This window comes from Thermobia domestica, chromosome 16, assembly GCF_964235325.1.
Source record: "Thermobia domestica chromosome 16, izTheDome1.hap1.1, whole genome shotgun sequence".
NCBI lineage: Eukaryota > Metazoa > Arthropoda > Insecta > Zygentoma > Lepismatidae > Thermobia > Thermobia domestica.
The window spans coordinates 107847402-107873423 of record NC_137469.1 but is presented as its reverse complement, the minus strand read 5'-3'; the positions used below and the strand labels follow the sequence as shown (position 1 = coordinate 107873423).

The 26022-nt window shown below is 36.2% G+C and overlaps 1 protein-coding gene across 1 annotated transcript in view; it reads right to left on the bottom strand.

Annotated features, from left to right (window-relative positions):
- Window positions 1–18375, bottom strand: part of LOC145673315 (sodium channel protein Nach-like) — a 195985-nt gene extending 177610 nt beyond the window's left edge. The window contains exon 1 of the mRNA XM_081742910.1: window positions 17777–18375. Coding sequence (XP_081599036.1) covers window positions 17777–17822 — 46 coding nt within the window. The 5' untranslated portion in view covers window positions 17823–18375. The remainder of the gene's footprint in view (window positions 1–17776) is intronic.
- Between the last annotated feature and the right edge of the window lie 7647 nt (window positions 18376–26022).

Sequence of the window (26022 nt, the reverse complement as noted above, 5' to 3'; positions counted from 1 at the left end):
TATATTAACATTTTCCATAGGTAGAAACTTTGCTTTGTATATAATTAAACACAAACTGTTATACGTATCTAGTTTTTTAATGTGAACATATTATTTTGCTCAGCAAATTGTTTGTGTTTAACTATAATAATATATACATAAATCCTGCATGTCCTGAAAGGAAATGACATTGAAGCTTGACACTCGCTCGATGAAATTCTGTGTGTTCCGCTGACGTATAATTTATATAATTTTAATATATCAAACAAATGTGCCGCAATGTCGTAGGTATACAGTAATGTATGTCGTCAGTCAAAAAAGGTTGAAAACCACTGGACTGGATGAACAAACAAACAAACAAAAAGGATAGGTCGGAGTTATATAATTACTCACTTCATGATCTACGCATACAATTAAAAGGACACAATTTGTAGAAAAAAAATTACTTGACACCATTGCCACTTATTCATATTCTCTGACCTCTTAGTTTAGACCAATGTTCATTATGTATTGTTCTATATTTTTTAATAATTCATTATAGAAAAGCAAGTCCAAGAGTAAAACTATTGTACATATTTTTAAGATTAATTTTATAATGTCCAACTTAATTGCAACAAATATAAAATGATATACACTGTACGTGTACATACATACAACTTTAAAATAAACAAAACATTATCGTTAAACGTACATCTAATTCTTAAATAAATGATTTAAACTTGTCTACTGTTCAGGCAAGCACCCCCAAAATTTTTTATTGGGGTTCATCCTTTTTCGGGCGGGGGGATGCTGCTGCTGCTTTTAGCGTCCCGTTCAGCACTGAGGCTATATAAGACGTGGACCTACTGATTAATGTGGAATCCGAATCACATGGGCTCCTGCCCGGAATTGAACCCGAGTTTCCCGCGCCAAAGTCGCTTACACTAACCGCTTAGCCACGAAGGAGCTCTTGGGGGAAGGGGATCCAATATTACAAGCCACTACGTATATGTAATATTGAACAGGTATTGTTCTGCACCCAAGTAGACGAAAGTAATTGTAAAATACTTCCACCTACATATATTTTCAAACAAAATGATAGAATTCAATTGTTTTTAGTAAGGAAAGGAGTACAGATGAAGTGTAAGATCAAATTTTCATGCTACAACAATCATTTTTCAGTTAAACAAGGATAGTTTTATTGAGAAAGTGTACAAATGTATGTTGAGTTAGCAATTTTTTTTACGGGGGTCTGGACCCAGTGGACTCCCTGTAGGTGTGCATCTGTTGTTTGTTGATAAATCATTACACAAATATCAAAAGATAAGCCTATAAAAGAGTTTTGCAATTTTGGTTTGCAGTTTTTTTTTTTAAGTCGTTGATAGACGACTACCGTACTTTTCCTTGGCTAAGTAGCATTTGTATGACGGTATTACAACTCTAATAGATCATTTTAAAAAATCCTCATTTTATTACAGTGTTTGTTTTTCATTTTTGGAAATAAACCGGATACTAAGGAGGCCAGATAGTCGATAGTCTACTGTATAATGGCTTTTTCCCCTCTTTTAATCAGCGTTAAAACTGTCAAAAGCGCATTAGTAGCCATGTGTGGAATGTCAGTGAATCGAATGAAGTCACAATTACAGAGTTAGACGTTTGTCATTGCCACCATGAGTTAGAACGAAAACTGACCTGCTCCTTCACTGGAAAATGTTAAACGTAAGTCTTGTCTTTTTAAAGAAAACAAGTTGGGAATATTTCTATGCAAATTACACAAAAGCAACTAAACAAATATGATAAATATAAGACTGACTTGTTTCATGCTGTAAAAGTAGGATAGATTTTTCTTCTTTTAAATGGGAAACCAATATTGAAACAATGTATAGTAGAAGCGGAAATGGGGAAAATAGAACAAGTGACTAGATTTTGATACCTGTCTTCGATTAGTGAAGACACGAAGTGCGAAAGTAAAATAAAAGCAAGGATAAGAATCGTGAAAAAGGAAGCATGTGGGAGAAAGAAAAGTACAATTTTGGGGGTTCTTGAATAAATAGTTAAGAAAAAAGGCTCACAAAATATTGCATGTGGAGTATTGTATTCTATGGGGCAGAAAGATGAACATAACGCAAAAGCGATTAAAATAGACTGGTAGCCTTTGAAAGTATGCAGAAGAATGAAATGAAATCTTTCAGTTTAACGTCCCACGATTATAATCTTTAGGCTAAGGAAGACGGGCGATTAAAGGCAAGTGAATAATGATGGAAGAATTGGTGGGATGAGAATGCGGAAGGAAACGGGAGCACTCCGAGAAAACCCACGGACAAAATGGTGTCCACCATAAACTTACTTGCTCGGGGATCGCATCAAGGACCCCACAAAGGTAAGCGCTCTACCGTTGAGCTAGTGTGCTCTCTGGAGAAGAATGCAGGTAATTAGATGACATGAATAGGAAATCAATAAGTTGTTAGAAACTGTAAGAGAGAAAAGGACAATTTTAGTTGTGATTTAAAAAAGAGAAGAGAAACTGGTTGGACGGTTGGTTGAGAGGAAAGTGTATCATGAAGATATGGTATAGGGAAAAACTGGGTGGGGTGGGGTGAAAGAGATTGCACTTGATGGATGGTATCAAGGATTTAAGATTTAGATTTTGGGGCTTTCAGCATCTATGGCCATGTTAGCCTGTCACGTATGAGGGATACCATCCCTCCAGATCATACTATCCGGGGAAAGGGAAAGAAAAAACAAAGGACTGGGGAAGGAAGGAAGCGGCCTGGGAGTGATGCTAGATTGAGGGAAATTTCCCGCGGCGTAGGGAGATTTAGCAAAGAAATTTTCATGGAGAGAAAAAGGGAGATTTTACAAATATGAGATAAAATGTAGGGAAATTTAGCTTTTCAACAAATGTTATGTTACTAAGCACTGCGGCAGTATGACGAAAGACAGTGGCATTCTCTCCAGAATCCCACACACTCTATTTTTCCACAAGCCTTCGGCAGTCTGGTTTTGGGATGTCATTATACAAGATAACATTGAAGTAATAATAGATCAGAAGTACAAAAGTATGTTGTGGAGATATAAGCACAGTATACGCAATAATGCTCTCTTCAAAATATTATGTATATTATGGTGAACTAAAATGAGGGAAATTTTAACTTAAAAAGGGAATTTTTTAACATTCCTGAGGGAAATGTAAACTTTAAAACCTAGCATCACTGCCTGGGACCTGTATGTAACGTACAATCCTGGCATTTGCCTAGTGTAAATGACGAAAACCCAGGCAAACCTCATTCAGAATGGTTTGCCTGAAAAAAACTTTTTACACTTTTTGGACCGAGTGTTCGCACTAGGAATTGAACCCGGGACCGCTTGGACGGTATAAAAACAGAAAAATCGTACTTGAAAACGAAGAGGTTTATATGAAGGCTGTGGTACATGTAAGGTTTACATGTGCAGGAAGTAACTTGCCAATAATGGGACACAGGCCTGTAGCCAGTCCAAAAATGTAGGGGCGGTACGACTGAAGTTAGGGAGGCCCGATGCAACCATATTCATTTACCAGTCTATCGTGAAAATTTTAGGGGGGGGCAGCCAAAATTTAGGGGGGGATAGACCACCCTGGATACGGGCCTGATGAGAGAATACTTATTATGATGATGATATTGAAACAGAAAGTGCAATCTAGATATTGATACTGGAAATGGTTAAACGTAGCACTTCCGGTTTCAACAGATGGCCAGGGGTGCAGTTGAATTATATCCTTGGGACTCTGATTCTACATTGAAACAAGTGAATTTCGTTTCACATACTGAAAATACAGCACGCTTCCGAACTATGGGGATTCAATATTGAAACCGGAAGTAGAAACTATCACTTCCGGGATAAAGTCGAAGATAGAACCTATTTTCTTGAGACACTGAATTCATAAAAAGTAACAGTTTTTCGCTATCTCTTACAATTTTAGCTCATTAGAAATCAATGTCAAAACCGAAAGTTGTACTAGCTTCAACTACTTCCGGTAGAAGAATAAGAGCTCAGATGAAATGTATTCTTGGGATTCTGAATCCATACGAAAACAGAAAACGTTTGTCTCTTCCTATTACCATTTTTCCTCTATGGAAATCCATATTGGAACCGGAAATGGTAATATATTTCTACCACTTCCGGTTACAATAATGGAATAAAGTTGGAGATAAAACATGCCCTTTCCGTAATGAAAACAAGAAAACTCCTCGCTATATTATCTATTACCATCTTTTTACTGGAGCTGTCAATGCTGAATTAGGAAATCGTAGATTTTCCTACTTCCGGTTTGAATAGCAGAGAAGCAGACCTACGTGTGGGTAGGAAACCTATTTTTCAGATGCCGAATCCGTATTATAAAGACAGTGTTTGGACTGTGGAGATCAACATTGAAACCGGAATTTGATGTAGAGTTCTACCACTTCCGGTTTTAGTACAGAGATAAGGATGCAGTTTGAACATTTTCTTGGGCTGTGGTGGCTCAATGGTAGAGTCCTCACTATAGCGCGTAGAGTCCCTGTTCCGACGCCAGCCTCAGCTAAATGGGCTTTGTGGTGGACAAACACCGTGTGTGTATATGCGTGGATTTTTTCGGAGTTCTACCATTTGCTTCCACTCTCGTCATTCCACCAATATCATTCATTTCATCATCATTGTGTACCTTAGCCTTCGGACCATAACGTGCAACGTTAAACTAAGCTAAAAAAAGAACATATCCTTCGAACACTGAATCCATTCCATATATATATATATATATATATATATATATATATATATATATATATATATATATATATATATATATATATATATATATATATATATATATATATATATATATATATATATATATATATATATATAATCTAACTCTCGCTATAATTAGTGCTTTATTCAATCTCTTAGATTACGAGGGCAATCTAGAGCTCTAGGAGGAAATCATATTCACCACATATATGCTACACCTGTATCTTTAAAGAACTAAAGGAAAATTCTAGAACTTTGGTGGTGGTGGGGAGATAGAGAATTTCTCTCCGTAACATGTCTGGATAAAACAGTGCTGTTATCGTATTTCCTCTATAATGATCAACGTTGAAACCGGAAATGGTTGATTTTTACCACTTCCGGTTTGAATAGAGGGTTAAGGAAAAAGATTCTTGAGACTCGAAATCCATATATATACAGGGCGCAAAATTTCCAGTCGCCAGGACGCCATTGGCGACTAGTGTTCAGTAGGAATGTTTTCTACGCATACTCATAGGGCTGCGCAGTTTGTTTCACAAGAAAATAATTGTCACTGGGTGAGAGAAAACACGGAATGTCAAGTCTTCACAATAGACATGGAAAGTGAAGTCTTTATAAGGTTGTAATTCGCCCCTCCTTTCCTTAAGGACTTTGATCCGTAAACTAATCGACAACTGATACTTCAGTGCAGAGAGAGAGAAAGCATTACTTAAAATTGAAATCTTAAGGTAAGGTATTTTTTAACATGTACTGTATATGAATTATCCAATTCAAAATTTATTATCCTCAATCTAATTGTCTGGTTTCGAAATTTTTTTTTTGCCCTGATGTAATCTTTCTTTGTCAAACCAAAGGGGGGAGGGAACTCTCATAATTTGTACGTGAGAGATACTGGCTACCATCATATTCGGATTGGTGAATGCGTCTAACTTCGAAACTTTGTGCCATATATATATATATATATATATATATATATATATATATATATATATATATATATATATATATATATATATATATATATATATATAACATTTCTCGATATTTCCTACCTTTTTTGTCTCCTATATATATCGACACATATTCGGACGATCGGAAAATGTCTTTCCATGACACGTCACATACTTATGCATAGCATATCTTGAAAGTCTAAAAATACACAGGTCGTAGCTGCAAAATAGTTCCATGTTGATTAGTACTGCATACAGGCCCGTGCTGGCCCACCGGGACACCGGGACGTGTCCCGGTGCGCCCTCCGAAATATCACAGTATAAATAAAGGTAAAAGCTTTTAGTAATAAATTCTTACAGTTTATTGGTAAAGAAACCGTGAAAGGTGCAGTGCGCTCTTTAAATTAGACGCCCTTGCGAGATCACATCAAAGATGAACGATTTTATTTACTCTTTTGTATAGCACAGTTCTGTACAATAAATACATACAGTTACTGTTGGTAAAGAACCCGTGAAAGGTACAGTGCGCCCTTTACATAAGGCGCCCTACGAAACATCACATTATAGATAAGTGGTTTTAGTTATCCTGTATATCAGCTTTATATAATAAATTCAAATACTGACTGGTAGTACAGAACCTGTGAATATAAGGCGCCCTTTACATAAGATGCCCTGCGAAATATCACATTAAATTTTTATTTTATTTTATTCTTCAGTATTTCAGTTTTTTGTATTATAAATTCATACAGTTGCTATTGGCAGAGAACAGGTAAAGAGTATAATCACTTATTATAAAGTTATGTAGCTATATAACGAAACAATGTGCACGCAAAAAACAAGTATAGTTAGAAAAGCCAGAAAATGGGTGACAGTTACAATACTGCATGATACATAAAGAATAGTTCGGATAGTCAAACGTACGATGCATTTATGTAATACTACACTGACACTAGTCTCTAATTTACGATTTTTACGGCATCGAAGCTTTCAGTCTTAATACGCATCCATATGTCCGAGCATATTGATTATTCCTGTGTGTTTTAAAGCAATGTTCGGATAACACTGGGTAACAAATTTTGACCAACTTTATGTTTATCTGATTTCTTTTCTTTCTTTAATATCGTTGGGTGGTACTAATAACGTGCATAACATTAGTTTTCCCGAAATGTCAAAAATCACCTTAAAATTTGTCTTTAACCCTTAGAAATCGGGTAATTTGTCGAATTTTTCTTCCATTTTTCGTTAAAGCGTAATAACTAAGAAACCTTTTACCCTAATACAACCGGTTATACCTTGCTTTCTAAGCAAAGGAACGGGCTTTTAAACTGTGTAAGTGTATTTGCAATATTACATGCGAAAGAAAATTTATTTAACAAATTTTGAGAAAATTGTTAGTTTTTCCTCAAAATTAAGTATTTTTATTTCTGGAGTTGGCAACACTGTTTGTACATAGGCAAATTACGTCATATTTTTTTTCTCTTTCAACTAAAGGTTTATGTATGACATTGTGAGTGCCAGGAAGTAAATGTTTCCTTTCTGGCCACACCTTGAGTGTATAATGACTGTCAGTATCTTTGCTATCCCAAAGGCAAAGAAAACACGATTATTTAGTATTGCCACTCTGCAAATCTAGAAGAAAACCGATCATCTTAAAATCTCCACAAATATCCCATTTATATTTTTGGTACTCAATCTTTTCCAACAATAATTTCACGTTTTCGTAGTCTTCCTTCATGTGGACTGAGTGTGCAACTGGTACAGAAGGATTCACATTTCCATTGTGCAGAAGAACTGCCTTCAAACTTCTAGATGAACTGTTTATGAAAAGACGCCACTCCTCTGGTTGATGTAGGAAACTGATAGCTTCAAATAGACCACTAACGTCATGACAATAACACAAACTTCTTTCCATTTTGAAGAATTGTGAAAAAGTCTTATGCCTTTTCCTATATTTTGATATTTTACATAACGTGTGGTAAAAAAAAAAAAAAAAAAAAAAAAAAAAAAACAGAGACAAAGGTTTCAGCAAGTAACTCTTTATTATACACTTACGGTAACGTGTCAGTGAAAGCATGTAAATGCTGGACATGTACTTCAGACATAGACATCAATGGATTGCACTATCCGGTCCATGTTTAGCAGCTGAGCGCACTTTCCTATGTATGCCTGAGAAAGAGTTTTGCCAATACTGGGAAGGAAGTTCGGAGAAGGTTTTCTTCCACCTCTTGATCAGGGTTTCCTTGGAGTTTGCTTCCCATCCATTGGTGTAGACCAAAGCCTTGTGAGTTGCCCAGAAATCCTCAATAGGGACACTTGGGGGGTTGTCTTCTTTGCGAACGTACCGAATTCCCAACTCGTCAAGTTTTGCGACAGTTGCCCTCGCATAATGAGCTGATGCCAAATCAGGCCAAAACACGTATCCCTCATTATTTGGGTAATTTTCCTGTATGTATGGTACCAGTCGGGCCTCGATACACTCCGTTATGTATGTATTCGCGTTGATGGCACCCCCAGAGGTCATGAAAAATGGCTCCGAAGAACCTTTGGTTCCAGCAGCGAGCCATGCCATCAGTTTTGGGCCACAGTTTGCCTTTCTGTTATATTTGATGTCCGGATTTGTATCCTTTCCGTTCTTCGTGAAGTACTTCAACGGCTTGTTGCATTTGAACGGATAGTAACTCTCATCATCGACGATGACATCAAGTGCAAATGGACTTTCTCTGGTTCCTTTGAAAAGAGTGGCGAGCCTTTGTCGTTGTCTCTTTGCTTGGCCCTCGTTGACTTTGGGGGCATTTCGCTGCTTCCTTTGTATGTACCCCATGCTCTGCACTACTTTTTTCATCGTTGCATGGTGATGACCATACTTCCGTCTCATCCACCTGTACGATACACCAGGCCTTGATGACATTCTGCGTGCAAGGGATCGCCTTTGGTTTTTATACAAAATAATCCTTGGGCGTCCACTTCCCGCATTCCTTTTTGACCCTTGTCCACTCTTGACTCTTTCTATTGTTTTATAAACCCACGACCTGGCATATCCAAGACCTAGGCACTTCTTCACCACTTCCGCAACTGGAACATCAGGGTGCAGTTCAAGGAACAATTCAACTTTTTTCCGCCTTTCCTCTTGTTCCGACGCAGCCATGGCTCTGCACGTGTTTGTTTCCTTCTGAGTCTTTCCTGTTTACTTGTCAAGATATCACTGTACACGTAGGCGTGGCTACGCCCACCACCCTGTTCCACATACCAGTGTTGCCACCCATTAAACTTTGTCTCTGTTTTTTTGACCACACGTTATTGGAAGGAGAAAATTCCACTCATTTAAACGTGAAGCAAGAAGTTCTGCCTTTGATTTGGGAAGATATAAATCTCTTATCAAGTCATCAAGTTCTTGCTGATTAAGCAAATGTGGTTCCTCTTTCCTGGTTTCATGCTAAAAACTAATATCAAGATCGGAAGATTCCTCTGCTCTCCTTCCGATGACAATATCTCTGGTGGTTTGGGTACAGGAAGTTCGTCACTGTGTGGAACTGGAGCAATGGATGAAGGTAAACTGGGGTATTCTATTTTTCTCTTATTCTTTCTGTTTTTATAGTGTGTCACGTCAACTGAACAGAAGTAGAGTCATTATGGTGATTAGTAGACTCTCTTCAAATTCGAGGAATAGCAAATGACATACACTTTCTGGTTCACCGTAACCAACCTTCTAATATAGAGCGGCAACTACCACAACACACATGCGGAGCCCAATGTTTGTCTTCATCACCTACGGGCACTCGAAAGTAAGCTTCATATGCAACACAGAACTTTGTTCCAAGAACAATGTTATGTTTAAGTTGTTTGGGGCTTATGTAATATCTACAAACATAAACAAAATGAGTCTGCTGACATTTTACAACGTTTACTTGTAGACATTTTATCTTTCACACAGCACCTAGTGAAATTAAATCAAATGCCACTGATATAATATAGTTACCACTATAGTTAATACTGTATTCAGCTGGCTATCCAAGTGGAGTCATATAGAAATTTACTGACTTTACTTAAGTCAAAGTTAATATTTTTGTAAAAGTAAGGGAAAAATAAGAAATTATATTTTTCTAGACAGTTATTTTCATTCAAAATAAATGCTGTATTCAAAATTTGTAATCATAGAACACATATGTTACGAAACGGAACTTGCTAATTAATCCACATGAGTTCGTTCTGTATTGCTATCTATGGATAGCCGAAGTTAAGGCTGAAATTCTTCCTCTAAAATGGCGTTCTTGAACAAAGACGATTTTATAAAATTCCTTCCAAACAATCGACATTTGAGGAAAACTAATGCCAGATTCGTAATTAGCACGTCAAAATCATTCGGTAAATGTAAAAACATTAAGATAAACAATTTCTTGTTGAGCAGTGATAATCAGTACCTATTGTACAGTATTTCTGAAATATAACTATATTAATTTCCGTAAAATGTGGCCTTCCTGTCACCACGGCCTCAGGTTGTGGATAGAGAGATTAGCTGCGAATATACTGAATAAGCAGTCGTGGAGAGACACCTTGGGGATTTGGTGTGGGGCTAACAACCTCATCCTGTATATATATATATATATATATATATATATATATATATATAAAGATTGTTCAGATAAGTTCGCAGAATCCCCAGATCAGAACTGATAACTTGTCACAAAATTAGCAAAGTAAAATCGACATGAGATTTGGAACATGGAATATTAGAAGTCTCTATAGGGCAGGCGCGTTGAATTTTGTAAAGCATGAGTTTAGAAATAGAGAATAGACCTAGTGGGATATCAGGAAATTAGGTGAGAAGGAAATGGAGGAGTCAAGTCGGAAAATTTTATGTTCTTTTACGGGCGACGGATTAAAAATTACCAACTAGGAACAGGGCTTTTCGTTCACAAATGAATACGTAATATCAGCAATTACATGGGTTGAATTTGTTAATGATAGATTTTCTTTTACTTCTCTTAAGGGTCGGTGGTGTAATATTATTGTTTTAAATGCACATGTCCCAACAGAAAATAAGGATGGCGATTAAAAAAATACAGTTTTTACGAAGGTATAGAATGGGTATTTGATCATCTCCTGCATTACCATATGAAAATTCTGTTAGGCGGTTTCAATGCGAAGGTAAGACGAGAGGGCATTTTCAAACCGATTATAGGGAATAAATGTTTGCATCAGGAAGGTTGTGGAAACGGCTTTCATGAACTGTGCAACATCCAGAAACCTTATCGTGAATGATTAAAAAATTCCAACATCGCGACATTCATAAATATACTTGGACTTCATCAGATGGAAAAACACATAATCAACCTGATCATGTTTTAGTAGATAGAAGAAAACAGTCTAGCACAACTGATGTTCTGTCGTTCAGAGGAGTTGATTGTGATAGTACGAGAGAGACTATCGTTGAATAAAGGAAATATTCAATATCTGAAAACGGAGCGGTGTAATTTTTTAAAAAATAGAGGAGAGTCAGGTAAGAGGGAAACCAGAGTGAAGTGTCGAATAGATTCTCGGTTTTAGAAGGTTCGGAGTGCGCTGGTGTTCAGGATAGTTGGTTGAAATTAGAGATAACATTAAAATTTCAACAAAACAAATATTGGGGCACGCAGAAATACGTAGGAACAAATATGGTAAACCCGGAATGCACTAAAGTAGCAGGGAAGAGAAAACAGAAGAAACAGCGTTGGCTACAAAACCCGAACGAAATAACTACATAAAATTTCATTGTCATCTGGTAGAAAACTTCCAAAACTTTTAGAACAAAGAAACGCGACGTTTGAAAGCTAAAATTAATTAACTTGAAGATAATAGTGAGAACAAAAACATTCGGGACCTGTATAAATGCATCAACGAACTTAAGAAAGGCTATCAACCTCGTGCTTACATATTAAAGAAACCTAAAGGAACAGTTCTCACTGATCAGGATAGCATCTTAAATAGATGGAAAGATTTCTTTGACGATTTGCTCAACACATAGCCAAAATCTAATGTGCGTGGAGAAAGTGAAATGCATACAGCATAACCGTATATTCCAGAACCTAACCAGACAGAAATAGAAATCGCTATTCAAAAAAATTAAAGAAACACACATCTCCGGCTAGGGACGAAATTCTGGTTGACTTAATTTTAGCTGGAGGGGAAAAATGTAGAGCGAGATACACAAACTCATTCTCCTTATCTGGAACAAGGAGGAATTACCACAAGAGTGAGAAGAGTCAATCATTGTTCCAGTTCAGAAGAAAAACAAAAAAACAGATTTAATAATTATTGAGGCATTTCTCTTCTGTCAACATCCAATAAATTCTCTTAAACATTCTATTAGCATGATTGACTTCATACGCAGATGAAATTATTGGAGATTATCAGAGCGGATGTAGGTAAAATCGATCAACTATCGACCAGATATATACCATTCGACTAATACTTGAAAAGAAATGAGAAAACAATATCCTGGCACATCAATTATTGACTTTAGACTCGGGTAGGAGGGAAAAATTGTACAACATGCTTACAGAATTTGCAACACCGAAAAAGGTAGATTAATTAGATATGTTTAAATGAATCCCAAAGTAAGGTTCAACGTGAGAAATTATTGTTCACGAGCTTCGAAGTTGAGAATGGCCTGAAACAAGGAGATGCATTGTCGCCATTATTCTGGAGAACTTTGTTCAGGAGAACACTATAATGAAAATCAAAGACGGCAATCAGGTGCTAGAGCTGAATTGTATTTGCCAGGTTATGGCGTATGCTGATTATGTAAATTTAATAGGGCATGATAGAACAATAAAAAGGAATGCAGAAATCTTAATTAGCGCTTGCAGGGATATAGGCTTAAAAGTAAATGCAGAGAAAACTAAATAAATGGAAGTTTTTCGGGATCGTAATACTGCATTTTATGGATGTGTTAAAATACCAAATAATATTTTCTTTTGACAAAGTGGATACATTAAAATATCTAGGATCATTATTAACAGACCAAAACCATAATCACTAAAAAATTTAATGCTAGAAGCAGGGATTTTGTGTTATTATTCAGTTAAAAATCTTTTGTTGTCGCTAATTCTGTTGAGAAATTTGTAGCTCAAAATATAAAACGATAATCATGCCTGTTGTACTATATGGTTGCGAAACATGGTCACTGACTCTGAGGGAAAATCGTAGACTGAAAGTATTTGAAAACAAGATTCTTAAACCAATATTCGAACTCCAAGAGAACGGAAAAGGGGAAAGGCGGTAACTTCATAAGGAGGAACTGCATAATTTTATACCGTTTACCAAACATTGTTATAGTCATCAAGTCTAGGAGGCTCAAATGGGCAGGTTATGTAGCCAGAATGGAAGAAATTAGAAACGCTTTGAAAGTTGTAATTGGAAATCCAAATAGGAAAACGACCATTAGGATGACTGAGGCGCAGATGGGAGGATAATATTAAAATGGTTCTCGCAGAGATTAAAATATAAAGTAGAAACCGGGTCCAGTTGGCTAAGGACAGAAATCAATGAGGAGCTTTTGTAAATGTAGCACTGAATCTCCTGCGTCCGTAGGGCAAAGAGCTATGTTAAGTTGTTGATATATTTAGCTTCTTTTTATTTGACAGAAATTTTATTACAGGAACTAAAAAGTTTTTCTCTAGTAAAGAGGATTTCGATTCGAGGTTAGCTATTTACATTAATACTAAAACAAATTTGGTGATGATTTTGATATAAAATGGCACCCATACTTTCAAAGTTTTTCTCTCTCTCTCTCTCTACACACACACACACACACACACACACACACACACACACACACATATATATATATATATATATATATATATATATATATATATATATATATATATATATATATATATATATTCCCGTTTGTATGGGCGCCCTTTTAGTAGACTTGTCCACCGCCCTCATTAGTATCCCAGCACGGCCCTGACTGCATATGTTTGTTTTTGTGTATAATATCAAGTAGTGTCCAGAGTTCCACACTATAGGGTATTCAAGTACACCATTCTTATGTCTCATGTAATCTCGGGGCTGGAAAAAAAGGACATTAAGCTTCAATTCAATCAAGCAAGCAACAAGTGCACTATTAAGTACAGTATTCACTTTGTACAGAATTAGAAAAGAACTTCTTAAATTCTTATTCTTTTTTACAAACTTCTGTATGAAAGCACTTCCTTTTACTGAACATCCTGTCTTTCACGTTTGAGAATTCATTTTGGCATTAAGCATGAAACGAGAAGAACAAAGGAAGAAGAAAAAAATGACACAAACCTCTTCAGCCACAATTTATTCTTCGTCATGAAAGTGTAACATCAACACGATAACATCAAAGTAGGCTTCATTTTGATTCTAACATGTAAACATGGTGTTCTTTTCTCTCTCTCTCTCTATTGGAACAAGGTCACTATAAATCTGAGGAAGATACTAAAGGAAGAAAATAGTTTAATGCTGAACAGGAAAAATGAATGAAGAAAACCCTCCTCGCATCAAAATATTTTTGCACAAAAGCAAAAGAATGCTTTGTCGTTAACGGAGAAAGAACGTATTATAAACGTTTTGACAGAAAATTTTATAAACTCAAAGCTCGTTTTAAACATTTGAAATATATTTAGAATTGTACAGTCACGTTTAAAAAAAAATAAACACATAGTTTTCGTTCAACAGCTACCACTTCGTAGGAGTAACCAACGCGTGTTCTTTCTACCTGCATGGTTCTCTGTTCAATCTCAGTACGGGTACCAAGTTCAAATCAAAATCTAAGTAAAGTTTAATTCTCACTTTGAGCATGAGAATGGATGTTTTCTCATGGAGCCTCCGCATACGTTCAACTCCAGCCAACTGTGGAATAAATATTTGGTTCGTTCAGTGCACGAGTGAATGAGATTCACTTTCTCTCACTTTTAGGATTAACATATTTTTCAATTGTGAATACAGAACGCACGTTCTAAAAAAATATATACATATATATTCAATACAAAAGATAATAGTATTTACAAATATATTAAACCTACCTCATACTATCATAATCTAATCTAATATAAATAAAATAAAGATTTGTTTATGTGTTTGTCTGTCTGTGCGTCTGTGTGCGGCCTGGGGACCAGACGAGTGGACCGATAATTACCAAATTTTGGTCACGAGTACCTTGTTCCAGGCCCCAGACCAAGACGAAGCGTTTGTTTTTCAAAATTCGAACCGGAGGGTCTCCAGGGGGGGGGGGGCGTTTACTGGGACATGCAGAAGTATAGAAAATGACCGATATTAGTGTCAAATCCATCGTTTTTGCGATTGCTGAGATCAATAGTGAAACTCTGATCGCATTAACTTCCAAATTCACCTCATTCGGCTGCGGGCCAGGGGTTACCGTGGGGGACACCGAGACATGTAAAAACTATCCAAAATGACCGATATTAGTGTCAAATCCATAGTTTTCACGCTGACTGACAAGTGAGATCAATTGTGACAATTTCAGTAGCGATAACTTTTAAATTCAGCTACAATTGTGTGTGAGCCGGGTGTCACCTGCAGGTACCGAGACATGTAAAAATAATCCAAGATGACTGATATTAGTGTCAAATGCTTAGTTTTCGCGGTCGCTGAGTTGAATGGTGATACTCCCACAGGCGTTGACTTCCAAATACTGTCCCCATGCGAAGAATGGGTATTTCAGCTAGTATACTATAAAAACATTAGAGATCGATATTTTGCGTGAAACTATACAGAATTAAGAGGCTCTAAACAGAACAAGACATGAACTGTTGAGTGTTCAGCTATTCAAACTTCAATTTCTCTCTATGGTAGAGATGGTTACGATGAAAATACTAATGTGAAATACTATATTTACGCAAATAGATACAGTTTTGTTCAAAATGCATGACCACTTATGTCTCTTCAAATCGAATCTATATTCATATTCATAAACAAAGGAAATAAAGAAAGAAAAAAGAAAAAAATAAATTCTTCAATTTAACTTTCCTCGGTTATTCTCTTTAAAGGAAACGGGTGGTTATTATTTAAAGTGAATAATTTTGAAAGAACTGGTGAAATGAAAGTGTTGAGGAAAGTATTGAACCTGTGAAAACTAACGAACACGATATTGTTTACAACAAACTCACTCACATCATCTGGAATCGAACCAGAAACCCCTAACACCAGGGATTACCGCTCAAGTACTGAGGCACTGTGGCCATTGAAAGATGAAATTAAGTAAAAAATATCAATCAGCTTTGTCTAATTCTTATCTTCATTCTAAGCACCTTATTGACTTTTTAATGTACCGCTAGCCATTTAAAGAAAGTTTAAGTAATAAGGCTGTATACAAGCTTACTTAAAATCAAAAGTACAGTCAAATTTTTGATATACCGCTATTCCTTTAAAGAAAGCTGAGTAATCAGGATGTATACAGTCATACTTAAAACCAAAAATACAGTCATATTTTTGTGCACCGCTAGTCCTTTAAAGAAAGTTGAATAATCAGGATGTATACAATCTTAATTAAAACCAAAGTACAGCCATATTTTTTATGTAGCCCTTTGAAGAGAGTTGAGTAATGAGGATGTATAGATTCTTACTTAAAAACAAAATTATAAAAGTACATTCATATTTGAAAAGAACTGGTCCGTTTAGCCCTTTTCACTGGTCTAGTGAATAGCGGGTGTGCCTTTTGGAGTACGTGGTCTCAGGTTTGAGAACACACAAAATTTAACATTCATTTTCATTAACCGTCTGTCTCCTTTAGCACAAATTGTATTATCGTTAAACTAAAAAACAAAAATAATTTTATTTCCTTGTTGATATGTAGGGCTACGGGATATTCTAACTTGGAAATAATAATAATAAATATCGAGAAAATATAAAATCGATTTACACATTAAAAAAAATATCATTATATAAAGTGTCAAAATATTGAAAAACATAGAAATATAGGAAATAACGAATCCTAAATTATCAAAAACTATAGCAATATTGAATATTGTAAAATCAAAATATAAAATATCAAACTATCGAAAAAATGGAAAAATACGGAAATTCAAAAAAATATCACATCTCGAATTATCGAAATATTGAATATTATGGTTCTAAAATATAGAAAATCGAAATATCGAATGTCCAAATGATGAAATATCAAAATATCAAAAATACTTATTTTATTATCCCATGATTATGCACTAATGCTAAGGAAAATAGTGTGATGATAGTGACAAAATGGTAGAATAACAAAAGTGGGAGAAAACAGGACAAAACTGAGAAAACACATGCATACGGAGTTCGTCTACCCAAAAACTTCTTGGCGGAAGTTGGGATCGAAAAAGAGACCCTGCGATCACAGGTTTGCGCTGTACCACTGAACCAACCATTGAGGCTCTATCGAAAACAGAATACCGACGAACACTGAAACATCAAATTATCGAATATAAAAGTATTCTAATATCGACACATCAAAATATTGAAACATGAAATACAAAATAAACTTTATAATCGAAAACTATCGAAACTAAAATATCGATAAATATTGAAGAATTGAATATTAAAAATATCGAATATCAAAATATCGATAAAATTGAAAAATGCCGAAATAAAAATATAGACTATCAAAATATAGGTAAATATCGAAATATTAAATTTTAAAATATGAAAAATATTGAAATATAAGTAATCAAAATATATATATTACGAAAATATCGAGAATTATTCAGATATCGAAAAATATGAAAATATCAAAATAACGTAAATACTGGAACATAAACAATATCAAATACCGATATATCGAAAAATCGAAGAATATATAAATATCATATGTCAAAAATTTCAAAATATCACAATATCTAAAAGTGTCGAAATATCGAATATCAAAAAAAAAAAAAAAACATCGAAATGTCGATGAATATTTTTGATATCGTTATTTAGGAATATCCATTGATTGATCGATATGTAAAAATATCATATAAATCTACATGTTTGAAGCTATTTTTTTTGTAAAGTGTGTGGTGGATAAGTATGTAATGAAACAAAAAAAAGTGGGTGTTCAAGAACTTTTGGACATGATTGTACATTGGTACAATAAAAATTATGACACTTACCTTGCTTTCCAGGATGATACAACACTTTTCCATTTTTCCTTGTCATCTTCCGCACTCTTCGTGTTTTCCGCTGCTTTGTTCCTAGTTGCAGCTTTCGACGTACAAGAACAATGATTACAAAGATATCTTTGACCACAAACAACAGAGACGAAACGAAATATTTACGAGATTGGGAGTTAAAAATAACTAAACATGGAAATATATATTACGTTCCTGTTAACTTTAAAAATCCATTTCTGTAGATTTATCCATTAACGTAGTTAGTTTAAATGGACTGTTGGCGGGATAAGAAAAGAAATTACTCTGATCTTATGGTATAGTGAAGTGACTGACCAGCCGTGTAGGAACTTACATTTTAACTTAAGGTGACTTCTTGACACGACTTTGATTTATGAACCAGAATAATTTACATGTAAACTATAACGATGTCTCATTTCTGAATATCAGTGTGATTGAAATTGAAATTTATGGAAACTTAATTGGAAGCGATAATTTATGTATTAAATGTAGCCCTTCCATTTTGAAACTTCCGGTATGTAACGCTGTGTTATCACTAAAATCACACAGAGAAACATAAGAGCTAAACCAATCTATATTGGGCCCATACGTGGTTTAATTTCATCTAAAGACATGAAGGGAAACACGTTGAAAAAAAAAAAGTTTTGTTTTGCTGTCTATGACCTTCGAAGAAACAAAAAAGGACCTAAAGACCTGGTTACAATTAATCCGCCTTTCGCAAATCAAAACAAGGGAGAGGATTATGGTAAACTAGATAATATTAAACGATGCTGAACGACGACACAGCGCAACGGATCTGATGCGGTGAGACGCGCGCTTGTGGAAACTGTGGCGTGCTAGATGTCAGCTGTGTTAGTTGGTGTGTACTTGTGTAAAGTAAACATACGCGACGTCGGCGCATCACATACCACTGCGCAACAGTAGATTTCTGTTGACAGCTGCTAATCAAGAATGCCTGTAGGTGGTTGGTAAACAATTTTCAATGGTATAGAAAATTCCCTGCGGGGATTTGTTCAAGATTTCAAGTTACTTTTATTTCTCTCTTTCAAATTTGGTTTAGTTTGAAAAGGAAGTTGCAAATCTACTGTAATACATTGAAAGAGAGAGGGAAAGGAAGAGTTGAAAAAAGAGAAACTAATTACAAAGAGACAGATGAATAGCCCTTGTTTATCGGTAGTTCTATTCTAGAAACTAAACCCCACTCACTCGTAAGTAATGGCATGCTCTCATATAACCTTGGGGCCGCGGTGGCTCAGTGGTAAAGCGTTCACCTCTGGTGCTCGGGGTCCCGGGTTCGATCCCGGCCCCCGCCAAGTGAACTTTGTGGTGGACAAACACCGTGTGCGTGGGTTTTCTCGGGGTTCTCCCGTTTCCTCCCACTTTCTTCATTCCACCATTTCATTCATTAGTCATCATCACCGTCTCCTTTAGTCTAACCGGCATAACCATGGGACGTAAAAAAAAACTCAAACTCAACTCTCATATAACCTTGTGGTTATCGGTTACGTTGCTCTCGTCTTCGATTCTTGGTTTGGCCTAGAGGCGCACTCACTGGGGGTATACCGGGTCCGAATCCCCCAAACTTCCTAACTCATCATACATTTATCAGCGGCGTAGCGTAAGGGAACGCCGGTATGCCCGGCATCCCCTGTTAATAACAAAAAATACGTATTTCATTGTATGTAAACTGTTTACTTGTAATTATCACAATTATTCCCACTGCAATCTTCTGGATGTGCTCTCTCGCCTTACTTTGACAAGCGGAACCTACGCATGCGCGTCACTCAGATACACATTTTCTATCTTTCCTCTTGTCGTATGCTATGTTCCTCGGGCATCCAGGCCTACTGCAAGCAACGGGGTTTTCGTCTGCTTTCTGTCGAATGCGCATGCGCAACTACTTGCTTTCCACTCTTCTACACCCCTTGCAACTCAACATTTTACTTTAGATATACGCTGGCGTATTGAAGTATTTCCAACTCTATATATCTTGATCGAAGTTATAGTTTCTGTACAGAACGTACGAGCGCTAACATCAAGGAGATTAAACAAAACAGAAATTGTTACTTCAATGCCTTTTTGAAGTATGCCGGTTATGTAAATAATAGTATAAAAATAGTTATGCTTTATCGTAATTAAATACCTCGTAATTTAATCGTAATTAAAGGCAAACTATTAATCTTTATCATAAATACATAATATGTCCAGTGGCGTGGCCAGGAACTCTTTGAGGGAGCTCACAGACACAAGCATCACAGTCACCGATCTGGTAGACCAAGAGAGCCAGCATTCCCCGCCCCTCGCAAAGATTGCTTTGGCCCTTCAGTCATTGGCACATATCCCGGGGAGATGAGGGGGACATGTCCTCTCCATCCGATTTGAAATTGTGATGATTTGTATCGGAATGCCACAAAGGAAAGTGAGATGAAATTGAGGTCCCTTGACTTGTTTCATTTTTAAAAAAGAATCATATTCTTTAATATTTCATTGTCATTAATTATTGTTAGTCTATTTTCAACTATTTGTTTAATTCCTGTAACGATTCCTATAATGCTACTGAGATCATCATCATTTTGCTCAAATAAGAGTATTGTTGCACCATACATAGTTGATTTTTTTCATGGTTTTGGGGAAGTCATTATTTATATTATTACAAAACAAGTGTCCGAAAATTTTAATGTATATCATTGTGGATGCGTAAATAGAAACATATCAATTATAAATATGCATGTATTCAGATTTCAGAATCATTGTGGATGCGTAAATAGAAACATATCAATTATAAATATGCATGTATTCAGATTTCAGAATGTGTTCACGGTACTGATTTGTAATACTGATACGTATCAGAATTTCATCTACATCGCCTGGTATATAATATACAACAGGTTCACCTCAGAAATCAGATTCATCTACCGTAATATGAGGAGTCTCATCTCTCCTCCTCCAGAATAAGTCTCAAATATGCTCTCCTCCCTCAAATCTGCCCTCCTCCCAATGTTGAAGATAACTCTGCTCTCCTGATTCTCCACAGCATTGTTTTTCAACTTCATGAATATTTTGAACATCGCTTTAAAAAAAAATGGAAACGGTCTTACCCGTTCCCCGAATGTTGAAAACAGATTTGCGCCCCTGCCTTCAGTATCTGGATATCTGACAACGAAATACATACACAGAAACAGGCCCCCAGAGTTGGTTTAAGTGCTTTCTATTTGCATCTTCAAATGATATACGTATACACTCAGGACCATATTCACGATTGGGGGACTGAGTTCCGGACCCAAGATGACAAATTTGTAGGGGCGACTTTTTCAAGAACGAGATTGAAGTATGGTATGGGGAGAAACAAGCTGCCCATGGGAACTATGCTGGAAACAATGTTTATACAACAGTGGGGCCGAGTTTTCTCGTCACAACGGTAGTGGCAAGAAGAAGCTGAGACAATTGCTTATTGGCTTCTAACGTAATCCACGTACTTGCTTCTGTATGCCCCACTAGGCCACCAATTAGGGGGCCTCCCTTCTAATTTTTATAACCCTATGTTTCCCATCGGTATAGCTATGTATTGCTAATTTTAGTAGTATTGAATCGCACAAGTGACTAACTTTGGCATCCCCATTTTGAAATACCACGCTACGCTACTGACATTTATACACATTCTCAACAAAACTATACTTGTTTTACAGGGAAATTATTGACGTAGCATGAAAATTTGATCTTACACTTCATCCATGCTCTTTCTCTTATAAAAAAACAATCTAGTTCTGTCATTTTATGTGAATATACAAGCAGAAGTATTTAACAATTACTTATCGTTTTTCGAGTGCAGAATAATACCCGTTCAATATTACATAGACACAGTGGCAACCCCATCCAACAAAATCTTCTGAGTGCGCGTCTGGTTTAGTCTAAGTTTCAGTGTTGATCTAAGTCATCACGAGGCAGTGGGGTTGGTAAAAGAAGAACTGACCAGGCTCAAGCCACCGTCCCCCTTAGCACAATGATATCGAAAATGGATTCAGCTCTCATGCAATACGTTCCATTTATGAACCCCGATGCTACGATCCCCGTGAAGGACTATGGTCAGCCATACGGCGAACATTTCATCCGGTGACATCTTGTCAGTGCATCGGCTTCCAACGTCATATTTCTAACCTTCTCACGCTATCCATACACATGCGTACGCATGTATGTAAGTGCGTGTGTGCTTCTTTGACATGGCAAATATTTGACCTCATGACACTTTTCTATCTTTACCATTATCATGAGGCAATTAGAGGTATCTAATTATGTTCTAGAAAGCGATAAATAACAGCGTCGGAAGTCAATTCACTGACCAGATGTTCTTCAATTAAATCTGCGTCATATGATCGGACATTACATTCATAATTTGTAATGCCAGATAAAGCGAATATGCAATAGTGCATTCAAAATTGATCTAGAAATAACAGATCCACAAGTATTTATATGCATAAAAGAAGAAACGCAAAAGACTTTTAATAATCACGAGATCTCCGAAACCGTTCAAGCTGGGTAGGAACTTGAAATTTGATACAAATGTTGTTATTAAGCATTTGCTTCGTAACCAATGCTTTGTAACGTTTTTTGACTGACCACACACTTTATGAATGCACACGACATTGCAATACACTTATGTTGAGTAGACGGATGATTAATGAAACTGAATGATTGTGAACTTATATTTCTGTGATCTCCCACTTGGAATAGAACCCGAGACCACGTGGATCTAAAGCATACGCACTAGTCACTAGACCAGCAGGGAAGACTACATCGATATCAGCCTTTGTTTGGTACAACCTTACTTTCAGATAAACATACAATAGGACTTCCGAAAAGAGGAGGATGTAGTCTACAAACATGGTTGTACTTTGTACTTCCATTACTTTTCTTTTTAAATAAGACTGTTCAACCGGATCGATCAACTTTCTTTGAACATTGAAGTATGTTGTGTATAGAAAGAGGTGAGGAACAGTGGTTTTTGCCACTACACCAGTGCTATATGCAAAGGGGAATTTTAATAGTCATTTAACAATATATTATGAAAAAAAAAAAGAGATCTCGCAGAAATTATACAAAATAGAAGCTGGATTCAGTTGGCTAAGAACAGAAGTCAATGGAGAGCTTTTGTGAACGCGGTATTGAACCTCCGGATTCCATAGGTCATAGAGTTAGTTAGTTATGGAAAAAATCTACACTTACCATAGTAAGATCTATAGGTGTCCAGATACTTTTGCCTACTAGATAGAAATGTGAAACGTAGAACACCCTATCTCGTAGACGAATGAAGATAGACAAAAATAAATAAATAAATAAATAAATCACATTCTCATTTGTGGCAAAATTCTAGCCTAAATTGATGTGCCAAAAATATCCCTTTCAATTAAAAAAATATTGTGTTTTATCCAATACCTTTCGATTATTTAAACGGTTCAAATTTTTTTCTTGTGGTACAAAAATGTACAAATATTAGACTAACTTCTGAGCTAGTTAAAATTCAAATTTGAAGATGTCGCACTTCAGGTGATCCAAGTGGCCAAAATTTTCAAATGATCCTCCCTCGTTTATTTGAATGATACAAAATTTTGAGCTAGTTAAAGTTCGGATTTATAGTGTTGCACTACAAGTGATCGAAGTGGCTCAAATTTTGATATGGCCCTCCTTTGTTAATTTGAATGGTACAATTTTTTTCTTGGTTGAACAAAAATTAGAATTCTGAGCTAGTTAAAATTCAAATTTGAAGTTGTCGCACTACAATGAAATGTACCTGCATGTTAGGATCGGATTTGTGCGACAAACATAATGGACCTTTACTTGGCAGATAAAGTTTTTAATTCGTATCCCAGGATACTTGGTTAACAAAGACAGATAATCAAAGCCTTAACGAAATTCTTAACTGTGATGTAATACTAAATCCAAAACTTGGTGACCTGAGACAAAAGAGCGAATACAATAAGCTATATTGATACAGGAAAAAGTCAAGATCACCCTACAAGGGAAAAGGTTGTGATTGACTTCCTGAGGTATTGTTATGGAAAGAGTATCTGACTGTATTGCTTTTGTGATCTTTTGTAAAATAATGTGTTAAACCTGCCTGTTTACTAAACTGTGGTCATATTGAAGACATACGTTAACTTCTTACATTGTTAGCTTACAAAATAATATATACAGCCCGGATTTCTAAGTAAAATGTTTATTTCTTTCCACACTTTTCAAAGTGTGCAGAAATGTTGATCCTGGGATGCCACTTTCAGTTATTTCATACTAGATTTAGAGATTTTACTACGAAATTAGTGATCTAGCGTACTGACTTCGCTTAAATGTGCACAATTTAGATATTTTCGATATTTCATTTCAGATGCAGATAGATGACAATGAAACGATTCTTAAAGTTATAGGGAGAAGTGTACTGTAGTTCAACAAGAATGTACAAACTTCAAGTTAAAGTCTTTCTGTTTGATTGTTTGTTCTCTGAACGTAATCTACTAGGAAGTGACCATAGGTCACTGATCACCATGGTTGGAAACAAGGATATCTGGGCCACTTTTTTTTTACCCGTTCGCCGACTGTGACAGGATTACAAGTTTCTTCGAGTGAGCAGGTATTTTTCTGAAGCAAGTAGAAAATAATTATCTAGTGTATTTACGTTTTGTCACGCATGCAGATCCCAGAGAGTTTATAGAAAGAGAGAACGAAAATATGTGAATAAAATGGACATACAGTAGCAGAAAAACGTAGACCAGATGAAATTTTCAGCTATGATACTCATTAAGAACAAATCTTTTGGTAATGTAACGTCCAAACACTAAGCTTGTTCTATTCTTTCGATCTATCCGTAAAACGATTTCTGATATCACAGATCTCTCATGATATAATTTCTGTTAGGGCTACTTATGCTAGGCTGTAGGAGATTATACATATTGTGCTTCATTTCCGTGCTAATGAGTAAACTCGCTTACATTTATAACTAGGATATCCATAAACAGTACTAATCACCATTATTTAGTGCATTTACAAAAAAAAAGGGGGGGTAACGGATTAGTCTCAAGGCCCCACTTCTGTTAGTACGATGATACCGAAAATGGATTTCTTTTATCACACACAAAAACAAGGCATGTTCATCTATGGCTGCGAGTACAAAGCATATAAAAATAATGGAATGTTTAAGTTAGTTTTTTTTTTTTTTAAAGGAAAATACATTATTGAGCTTCTGCGTAGCCGAGTTGAGTTGATTTTGAGTTTAACGTCCCGTTCAGCAGCAAGGCTATATGAGAAGTGGACCTACTGATTAACGTGGAATCCGAACCACCTGAGCTCCCGCCGGGATCTGCGTAGCCGAAACATTAAGGCACGAGACTTTGGTGTGCGACTATGGTCCCTTAAGCACTAAAATTTTCCGATGCTGACTCAGCTTTATTAATCGACTGTCTGAATTGAAAGGTATGGCAATCTCTCCAAAATGCCACAATAATGACTCCTCGAGTAGATGTGCTAACCACGCATCAATCAGTTGAAAAACTGCCATCTGACCGACCATAATCCTCCATGGGCTATAGCGAATTGGAGTTTAATACCATTTGTTTTTATCTGTTTACCAATTTTATCAGTATTTCAATACAGTGTAACTAACGAAAAACTGAAAAGAATGTGACTCTGCTGCACATTTTAGACTGTGATGCGTAGACAGTCCATCAGCTTCCAACGCCATATTTCTGACCTTTTCAGGTCAAAATATGTGATGAAATATGTCCCACATAATGTTTAGTGTATATGCATATACAAGGTGTTTCAAAAGAACATCGACAACGTTTGGGAGGTGATTCCTAACACCACGATAAGAACCTGGGTGTAGACATCCATCATTTCGGAGTTATAGTCTGCTGAAAACATGAAAAATGAACTTTAAAGGTCCATAGCTCCAATACTATGAGACCTACCGTAGTCGAGTCAAGACTTCACATAGGAACTAATATTGCGCTATCCAAAAATACATGTTTCAGAATCCCACGGTATTCACCTAGCAATTTTTATAGAGGGAGTTTGGCTGCGGACATACGAATTGTAGTACTCACCAACTCTCTCTATAAAAATTGTTGCAGAAGTACCACAGGATTATGAAACATGGATATTTGGAAACAGGCCCGTGGCCAGCTCAAAAATGTAGGGTGGGCCCGGTGGAAGTTAGGGGGACCGATCCAACCATATTATAG